Raw genomic sequence first — 10,159 nt, 5'->3', positions numbered from 1 at the left:
TCAAGCTGGGCTGTTCCCTGTCTGCCTCGCCGTTACTAGGGGAATCCTCGTAAGTTTCTTCTCCTCCGCTTATTGATATGCTTAAATTCAGCGGGTAACCCTGCCTGACCTGGGGTCGTGCTGGAAAGCTCCGCCGGGCCGAGAGCAGCGAGCGTCGCGGGCCGGCTCGGAGCCGCCACGAAAGCGCACAACTGGCAACCGAGGTTCGACGACCACCGATTGTCGTGGCTCGTCGCCGAGGACCCGGGTGAGCTGTGCCAACCGCGGGGTGACGCACGGGAGGCGATTGTCCGGCCTCCCGACGCTCCCGAGACGCCGGGGGCAACGGCGCAGACGCCAGGCAGGCGTGCTCCTCGGCCTGATGGCTTCGGGGCGCAACTTGCGTTCAAAGACTCGATGGCTCACGGATTCTGCATCCACACCAAGTATCGCATTTCGCTACGTTCTTCATCGATGCGAGAGCCGATATCCGCTGCCGAGAGTCGTTTTGACTTTCATCGAAGACGACGACGCACCCGCCGCCGCACCGTCTCCGGGGGCGGCGGGAGCGCGCCTTTCGTTCATATTCCTTGGGCGCAACACGCGCCGTGTAGTTTGTACGTTCGGGAGCTGGCCTGGGATTTAAGGGGACGCCGGGCCCGGAGGCCCGCCGACCCCGACGTTGAAACGGGCTCCCGGGTCGTTCTGCCCAGGTGTTCGACATGATCCTTCCGCAGGTTCACCTGGCGGAAACCTTGTTACGATTTCTCCTTCCTCTAATGATAAGGTTCACTTCGGCGACGTCGCGGGCAGCGAACCACCACTCCACGTCGATCCGGAACACTTCACCGGACCATTCAATCGGTAGGAGCGACGGGCGGTGTGTACAAAGGGCAGGACGAGTCAACGCGAGCTGATGACTCGCGCTTACTAGGAATTCCTCGTTGAAGACCAACAATTGCAATGATCTATCCCCATCACGATGAAATTTCAAAGATTACCCGGCCTGCGGCCAAGGCCAGACTCGTTGAATACATCGCTGCAGCGCCGCGTGCGGCCCGTAACATCTAAGGGCATCACAGACCTGTTATTGCCTCAAACTTGGCCTAAGCGGCCATAGTCCCTCTAAGAAGCTGGCCGGTGGAGGATGACCTCCTCGTAGCTAGCAGGCAGCTGAGGTCTCGTTTCAACGGAATTAACCAGACAAATCGCTCCACCAACTAAGAACGGCCATGCACCACCACCCATAGAATCAAGAAAGAGCTTCCACTGTCAATCCTTACTATGTCCGGACCTGGTAAGTTTCCCCGTGTTGAGTCAAATTAAGCCGCAGTTCCACTCCCCCGGTGGTGCCCTTCCGCCAATTCCTTTAAGTTTCAGCTCTACACCATACTTTCCTAACCCAAAGTAATACGTAACTGAACGAAGTACAAGTAGGCGTTGGAAGCAGAAATAGGAGATGGGTCGTTCCAGCTCGGCAAGAGGATTCCGGAACATCCAAGTCCTAGCTATAACACAGACAGGAAAGTTTTTTTCTTTCATTGCAATGTCTGGCATCATTTCAAATAGGCTCGCTACATAGTTGCAGGCTCGCTCGCTCCATTCTTACGCTCGCTGGCTGTGAGGCAGAGTTGGTATGGCACTGGCTGGCTGCTAATGGTCACTCAGGATCTACTATGCGCGATACGCCGACGACATTTTGTTTGGGATTCCCCGGGCCAAAGAGATATACCTGTTCCATTCCAAGTGAAAGACCAGCAGCTGCGCATACTATTGAACGCGTGCGGCAGGTTTCAATTCCACTTTTCCTGGGCAAACTAGAAAACAAGTACCGATGTCAGGAGATGGAAGTCAGGTTGACGAGGCAGTGACGTAGGATAAGGCTCTTTGGTGAACCAGACTTTGTCTATCTTAGAGATCAAATTGGATGATAGATTTTTCTTTTTTTTCTTGGGAATGGTCAAAGCCTTTCACGGTTGAGCAAAAGGTCTCGGGTTCGAAAACAGAGATCAAAGACTCTGTCCTCGCTTTGATATTGTTTTCATATTGAGGGATTAGTCTGCCATCAGTGGTAGACTGGGGAAGAAGGCCGAGTGGATGCTTTCCAGCAAAAGAAAACATGACGTAGTCATCATGTCTAACAGAGAGATTCGCCTTGGTTCTGTCTATCGCTCTATAGGGAAAATGACTCCGTTCTGTCTCCATTAGCTAATCAGGCTTGCATAGGAAGGGGAAGGAAGAGATTTTCTTGCTTCAATCTCACGTCCTTTATATATGCTAACCTACCCTATTCCCTGCATACTGATGACTCGCGTTGGCTAACAGCACGTCTTTTCAGCAGCTCACTAAAGGATGGGCTATTCATCTCAGTCCTCATGCTTCCGTCTTCATATCCCGCCAGAAAAGAAGAAAGGCGAGTCTTTGCTTTGGCAAAAAGAGAAGGAGCTCTTCTTGCCCATATGGGAGTGGAAGCTTCAGTGTAAGCGGAAGCTAGACTAGAAGAGAGATTCATCCTAGGCTTTGCTTGGCCCTACTCTAGTTTTGGGTGCAGCTAACTAAGGGTCGAATTTCGTGACTTGATGAAGAGGAAGCCGAGTATCTTTGGTCTTGAAGAGTCAGGCCAATCCAACCGCTTGCTCCTGCCCAACTCAGTCTCAGTCGTACCATAATGCGCCTGGACTCAACACTTTTCTTGCTCCAAGACCACCCTCTAGCCCTCATGTCAAATAGATGAAAGAATTGTAAACAATCTTAGAATGATTTAAGCTGAGGAACATAGAGGTCTCTCCCACCATTTTTGTCATATACCTCTGGAATAGTGTTGAAATCACACGCCACTAAGCAGGAGCCTAAACCAAGTGGTTTATCTTAGCGTGCTAGCCGCTGCTTCATTTCGTATAGCGATAACGCTTTCTCTTTCTTAGCGCTCCACCCCGCGGGGAACTCTGGTTGCGCTTTGGTTGGCTTTCTCTTTTTTTCGATTTTCTCTGACTTGACTCAGCTTGACCTACTTGACTCAGCGGTTAGAGTATCGCTTTCATACGGCGAGAGTCATTGGTTCAAATCCAATAGTAGGTAAAACCGGCCGAAACCCCCGCTTTTGCCAGCATGACAGCAAGCACAGACTGGCATCAAGGAGTCGAATGACCAAAGCATCGGTTGCTTCCACGAGACTAAACAATCAATGACCAATAAAAGACCAACGAAACGACGAGTGAGAAAGATAAAGCCTGCTATTTGAATAGTTGGTTTGAGCATTTGTTTCAATAGTTGATACCCCTGTAGTGCTTCTATTAGAGTAGGTGGGTAGCAGATCACCATCATGTTTGATCAATTTAGTACCGGCATTGCTTCATCCATTCTTTCCTGGGCACCGGTAATCCCAAGAACGGCTAACGGCTCCCACCTCTCCTATGGCAAGCCCATCCTAGATTTGAGAAATGACATTGATCGAAACCAAGACGCTACGAATCCTACGAACAAGACGATTTAGTTAAATACTACGTTGTAAATACTAAATACGAATTAGCGCTATTCGAGCTAGACCTGTCGCTTTCCCTTTTAGTTCTGGCCTACGAGCTAGAGATTATACGAGCTATTTTTACCTAGTGCTATCCACGTACGCCAATAAATCTAATTAAATAGTTGGAATTGCAACTTCCAACGGCTAAAACCAATCAAATCAACGGCCAGGGATTAATACACAGGAACGGTTGCCTCTACTTGCTATTTGCATCGTATCCTCGGGCAAAGCACATTAGCTAAGGTTTCATCGGATTGCTACACGGCTTAACGGAAATAACGGAACACCCCTCCAAACAGATCGGATTGCGCTAGAGCTATTCCTAGACCTAGCGATAGAGACGAGCTAGAGCGTTAATACGAATCATCAATTGAAGCAAAGGGTTTGCCCCAGGACTAGTACGCTAACGAGCTCCTCCTACGCCAATACTTGCTTAAATAAATTCTCTAGGGTGCGCTCGGGACAAGGCAGAAGCCGAAGCACATTCCCTAGCGTACGAGATATGCCTTTTAGGAGAGAGATCCCTTTTACGAGCAATGGTTTTTGATAATGCTACCCCCAGTTCAAAGCAAAGGTCGAAGCTGAACTGCCTTTACTCGGCTTCCGTTCAAAGATTCGTATCTGTTTTTCCTCGGTTTCCCATTGGAGGTAAGGTTCCAATACTTGCTTTTGGTGGAGGTCTCGTACCATAGCGAGGGGCGATCAATTCCTAGCGCAAGAGCTATTCCTATCCTCGAGCGAAGCTAGTCCGTTTCCTAGGAAGGCGGCTAAGGGTTCGGGTCGGAAAACAGGTACGGTTCCCTAGAATACCCTACTTCCGAGAAAGCCTCTCCTCCCCGAGGAGAGTCTTCCTCTTCCTAGCATCTAGGCTATACTCTCGTGTTTGACTTAACACAACGAGACATAGGCACCCACATGCTTGAACTACGATGATACCCTACGGACATCACACATTCAAGTAGGGAGACCTTGCTCGTGGATAACTAGACGGCGGAGCGAATAGATTCAAACTTGAACCTAAGAGAGGCTTGAGGGCCGGCTTTTGGACCATCGCAAACGGGCCTCGGAATGGCTAAACACTTCCGATTTCAAGCCTGAGTACTATACGCTTTACGATTATCAATATGAAAGGATAGGGTGAGTTATTCATTCCTAAGCTCCGATTAGACCGCAAAGGACAGGTACTAAGCTTTAGAGCAAACTTTGATTCATACCACTTGGACTTTCCCTAGTTTTTAAACCAGTTCGCCAGTTCGTTTGCCCTGCGGGGCTGCTGTCCTTTTGGTTTTTATCCAGCTTATCCCCTTTGCTTTAAAACCTACTTCGCCTTCCCTATTCCGATTCGCTATCGCTGTTCCGCTGTTCCGTTCCTATTCTTTTCTTCCAAATCCTAATCCTGGAAATGCATATGATGACACTAGTTCACCAGGCTAGTGTTGGGAATTCGATTGAGTTCGAAAGCACATTCCCTTGCTAGAGATATTCTTTTTATTCATCCCGGATTGTGTGAATGCGTTCACACCTATCCCGAGTGGGTATAGTTACGTGGTTAAGTAATCCCTTCCTATGCGAGGTTCATTGTATGAGAGAACATAAGGAAAGGCTTGATACATCCATATCTAGCTCATGTCGATCTTCGTGTCATTTTTCTTTCATTAGTTCAGTAGGATAGTCCACGTTGCTAGGATGTGTGGGTCTAGTCAGGTCGTGACCCTCGATCAAACCATCCTAGCAATGCCCTCTTCTCAAAACAGGCGTTCGATGTACGGATCATCGCCGCTTGTCTTTGGGGGTGGGATTTGGAATTAGAAATTAGAATTGGAAGGTTTGACAGCCAAGGAGCGGCAAATAAGTAAATCTCTTCGACATAGCAGAAGAGAAAAGGAATAATAATCTCTTTCTTAAAAAGTCAATAGAAGTAAAATGCGAAGCATGAAACTAATTAAAAACTTGGGAATGGCTACATCGGAAAAGCGTGAAACAATGTCAAGTCTCGGGTTTGATCGAGTGATGACGAGAGATAGAATGATACAAAGCCTAAAGGGGAGAGCACTTAGCCGAGCATTTAGTAGTCGTTCGGCTGGGGAAGATTTTCTGTTTAAATGTATGTTTAAATCTCTAGCGAAAGCTCAAAAAGATAGAAAAATATGGCTAAGTAGCGAAATTCTCAAATATATGGGTTTACTGCCCGCAGATTGTAGTTTCCATTATGTGATTAATTTCGTGAATGAAGACAATGATTGCATTGGATTAGGCTCCGGTGAATCAAGTGGCAGCAGTTCCCTGCCTACAACCTGGTGGGAGGTTTGGGAGCAGTTTTCACAGACAAAATGTCCAAAGGCTCCACCATTGGTTGATTCTGCATGTCCAAATCCAATGCAACAAAGCCTATTGAACTGCATAAAATTCCTCCAGCGTCCGAAGATTTATTGTGATATATTTGCAGAAGGATTTGGAAATCGAGTTCGAATTATCATGAAATTTACGGAAGGTGTCGGATGTCAATTTTGGTGGGCGATGCGGCCTCTAAAGGATGACACTGGAGAAACTACTTTTCATGTGATTTCGAACTATAAACTTTTTTGTCAGCGCGGATGTCTGGTAGATGCAGATTTCACGTTCTCACAATTTGATCATAGTGAGATCCTTTCAAGTCTCAATAAAATTATTATTAAGAATCCTCTATTAACAAAAACACTAGACATTGAGGAGTCATTGGTGACAGATCAACCATGGCCTGACTCAATGTTGGACATTGCAAAATTTGCAATTTGTTTTGCTAATATTCTGATGACCGGGGCCGCCAAGCCTCAAGGACTTTTCCATTTCCCCGAGGGGGAATCCTAAATTAAATGATAAATTCAAAAAATAAATAAATGTTCAAATGTAGTTACAGATGTGAAAAAAGTCAATATCTCTCTGTCTGTGTGGGTTCGGTTTGTTCTTATCGATCCATTTCTTCGAGTGTGGGTGTCCTACGCTACTTCCGTTCATGTTTACGTTCTCAAAAGAAAAGTAAGCGACTACCTTTCCCGGATATGATATTTAGTAGAGTGAGTTGACAGAGCCAGGAAGAGCTAAGAGAAAAAGCACAGTTAGGGCGATCTAGTTTCTTTTTCTTTTTGGGTATGAAAGTCCGCCAAGAAAGGGAAGGATCGCGATAGATACCTCGTCTTTCTTTTTGACCAAGGCGATTTAGGATTTGATTGAAACTCTTCCCTATTAAAAGATGGGAGGTCGGGGAGTCTGCTTCCGCCCAAAGGGAAGAGAAAAAGCGGGTACTCATTCTTTTCCTCCTTGCCAGGGGAAGTTCTGTTAAGGGTGTGGAGCAGCCGAAAGGGCCCCATACGTCAAAGCCAGATAAAGAATCTCCAACAAGATTAGAAATTGGATCGTTCAAGTCCAAAGGATAGAGAAGAAATCCTATCCATCATGGTCACCAGAATATTTTTCATCGAGACAAAACGCTGCTAACGCTGTAATATTGGAATATTGGGACTACTACTGCGAGCGGGAAAAAAAGAAAAACCTTCTGTCGACTAGAGTTTGATGTCGATTTATCCACACTTCCATGACTTCTAGAGGAAAGCTAACTGCTTGCTGGCTGGGAGCTGTATGAGCGGTAACGTCCACGTACGGCTCGTGAGAAGGTGACGGAAATGGCCTTGTTGTACTCACTCCCGTCTTCAATGGGGTCTGCTCTTTTTTTTTTGGGAGAGTATGCCAATATGATCTTAATGAGGTGCGGGGCTTTGCATCTGACATTCGTTGGGCTTTCCTCTGCGGGAGCCTGCGTCCCGCCTTTTTGTGCAATAAACCCCTCCGGCCGAAGACTAGTGATAGGTGGTCCCGCGGAGCTTTCGGAGAAGGGTAGCCTAGTGTGTAAGCACAGCAATGAACCGCGGCGAACCCTCAGACGACCCTTCTAAGATAAAGGGGGAGATCCTCAGTAGTGGTGACCCTTTGACTCTTCCACTGACTTATATATGTACCGAATGCTCATACGGGAAAGTGAACTCCTGGGTCTGGAACCAGGGGGGTTGCTCCGAGAAAAAATCCTTTCTTTCTCGTCCACTCCAGGGGGTGCGGACACACCTGCGCGGATTACAGGTGACGGTTACAAGAATGGCGGGGAAGTGAAGAGTACCCGACGACATTCAGGGATGAATGTAGACCCATCGGGCAGGGATAATCATTCCGGTCCTGGGAGAGGTGGCGACACCAGTCTGAGCTGAGGGAAGCCAGCCAATTGAGTCACTGAAACGACCGCTGGAGGCGCACCCTAAGCCCAGCTTCTCGTAGCTGCTATTGCGAAATACGGCTTCCCTTCCTTAATATCCAAATTTCCACAAGGGGGCTGGGCTGCTCGCCTTCATAGAAAGGCGACCGGGCCTAGATTAGATGTTCGCCTTTTTATAGAATAGAAAGAGAAGGTAAAGGTGGGCTTTATTGGTAATGGCTGAGGTCCATGAAAGAATCGCTGGAGCACATCAAGCGGGCAGAAGAATGAGATGGCTGATACACGGATATGGGTTTTATTGGCCAAACATGGAAAAAGATTGCAATAAATACGCCCGAGGATGTGAGGCTTGCCAAAGATACAGACCGATTAAAAACCTGTAAGCGGAAGAATTACATGAAATCATTAAACCTTGGCCATTCCGAGGTTGGGCAATTGAAACAATTGGAAAAATATATCCTCCTTCCAGCACCTTTTAACAATCTTCTTCTGTGTTGAAGCGTAATAGGAAGAAGCCAAAACATTCTTTCAAGAATCTCCAAATCCCCCTTCTTGACCTACCGGATACAAGTCAAGTCACACCTGGAACCCAGACGAAATCTGGCGTCTAATAGCCGGGGCTACCCCCATCCACATAACCCCTTATTTTCTCTCCAATGGTAGATTCGAAGAAATTCGCATGCTCATATCGTGCTCTCATCCCACGAACATCCCCAAGAAAAAAAAACACAAAGAGGAGCCATATGCTTCATATATTGATGGTTTCTTGGAGGGATGGATCCTAATGCAAGCAAGCCGGAACTCTTCCACATAATTTTCAAGGCGACGCTTGGGGCCTTCCATGTTATAGTCAGCCAACTCTATTTTATCAGGTACCAGAGAAAGAGTAAGAACACCTGCGTTCCAGTATACCATCCTTCCATGCAGTAGTAATCCCCCCCTCTAAAAAAGTAAGTTGAGATTCAAAGCATTCCCGTAAGCTAGTAAGTCAATCAAAGCTATAACTCTATTTGTTAGTTTCAGGAAACTGGTACATATTTATAATAATAATAATAATAATAATATATATTATATCTTTATATTATTATTATTTGGTATTTACCAATTTTAGACTAAGCATAAATTCATTTTGAAAGAAAAGGCAAATCCCCTGAAATAAAGGATTTTTACTACGTTACCTAAAAAAGTACTCCGGCAGCGTGAGTGAGTACAGGCTCATATTCCTATTTCTTTTCTGACAAGGGAGGGATGCGTAGGATTTCTTACAAGAGAGATCGAAGATAGGGAGGTACTCAATATAATGTGTACTCTTTCAACTGAAGATGACGATTGAAGGTACCGCAGCAAATGATCAAATGGACCGTGGGTACTATACTAAGAGTAGTAACAACTATTCCTTCGCAACTTCGCCCTTCGCACTTACCTTTCGTCCGGTACGTTGTTCAAATGTTTTTCTGGGATTATGTTGGTGATCTTGAAGGGTTGTGGGAGTATACATGGGGGCAGTCTGTGGTGACAACCTGTTGAACTCTGTTTATGCTATTGGTAAGTGTGTGCAAGACTTTATGGCGGATGAGAAGATTCACAAGCCTACGCTGCTTGGGCCGCATTTTGCTTTGCTGGTAAGAAAATGCAGTAAGTTTGTTTTTTCCGTCCTGTATTGTTGGTGGGTGATTACAGTATGGCTTTAACTACAAATGTTTGCAATCAAAAGGTTTGGCTGTATGAGCATACTCAAGTGGTAAGTCTACGACTTGGTTGGTATCTGTTTCCTCGATTTAGAAACAGGAAGCTTGAGAACCAGGAGTGAGTTCGTCCCAAGGGTGGGTTCGTGAGATGGATAATGATAGGTTTATCATGCAGCCTTTGTATACGCTGCTGACAGACAGACGAAGAAGCTTTTTTGATGTTATAGCAACGTGCGTGAGCCGTGCTAAGTCCCTATCATCTCGCGAGGATCCGGGAGAAGAATGCCAAATCTCAGGAAATTGGAATTAGAGGCTCGAAAACAAAGTCTGCTTTCTGAGCAAAAGGCTTTGTAAGAGAAGTTGACCCAAGTTTTGTCTGCTCGTGAGAAGACGGAAGAGGAACTTTCTGAACTGCTCGGGCAGGGTCACCAGGTTGGCAAATAGCATTCGCGCCTCCATCCGCACGTGAGAACTTGGAAAGCTCAACTGTCATCGGCTCGAAGCACACTTTCGCAGACTGATCTGCTTAGACTTCGGGCGTTGGGGCTTAAAGGGAAACCACGCAAAGCTCCGGTGATCCACTCTATTCTATGGCAACCTCCACCTCCTGGATGGATTCAAGTTAATACAGATGGATGCTCGAGAGGTCAGCCAGGACCATCGTCATGCGGAGGAATCTTTCGAAACTGCAGAGGTACATGGATGCTTTGCGCTTTCGTTGGGCAGCGG

At 46.6% G+C, this 10,159-nt stretch overlaps 1 protein-coding gene, 1 non-coding gene and 1 pseudogene across 2 annotated transcripts; all 3 read right to left on the bottom strand.

Annotated features, from left to right (window-relative positions):
* The window catches only part of LOC139198511 (28S ribosomal RNA), a 3,352-nt pseudogene extending 3,234 nt beyond the window's left edge, over positions 1 to 118 (bottom strand).
* A 213-nt stretch (positions 119 to 331) lies between these two features.
* On the bottom strand, positions 332 to 484 carry LOC139198475 (5.8S ribosomal RNA). Its single transcript, XR_011584010.1, has one exon. It is a non-coding gene; the product is annotated as a 5.8S ribosomal RNA (ribosomal RNA).
* A 6,519-nt stretch (positions 485 to 7,003) lies between these two features.
* Positions 7,004 to 7,659, bottom strand: LOC139196231 (uncharacterized). The gene is given in 5 exon segments (XM_070821906.1): positions 7,004 to 7,097; positions 7,099 to 7,177; positions 7,180 to 7,304; positions 7,306 to 7,427; positions 7,495 to 7,659. Coding segments are annotated over 5 exon segments (585 nt in total).
* Positions 7,660 to 10,159: the final 2,500 nt, after the last annotated feature.

The sequence above is a fragment of the Malus domestica genome, chromosome 01 (genome assembly GCF_042453785.1).
Source record: "Malus domestica chromosome 01, GDT2T_hap1".
Taxonomy (NCBI): domain Eukaryota; kingdom Viridiplantae; phylum Streptophyta; class Magnoliopsida; order Rosales; family Rosaceae; genus Malus; species Malus domestica.
This window is presented reverse-complemented; position numbering and strand designations above follow the sequence as displayed.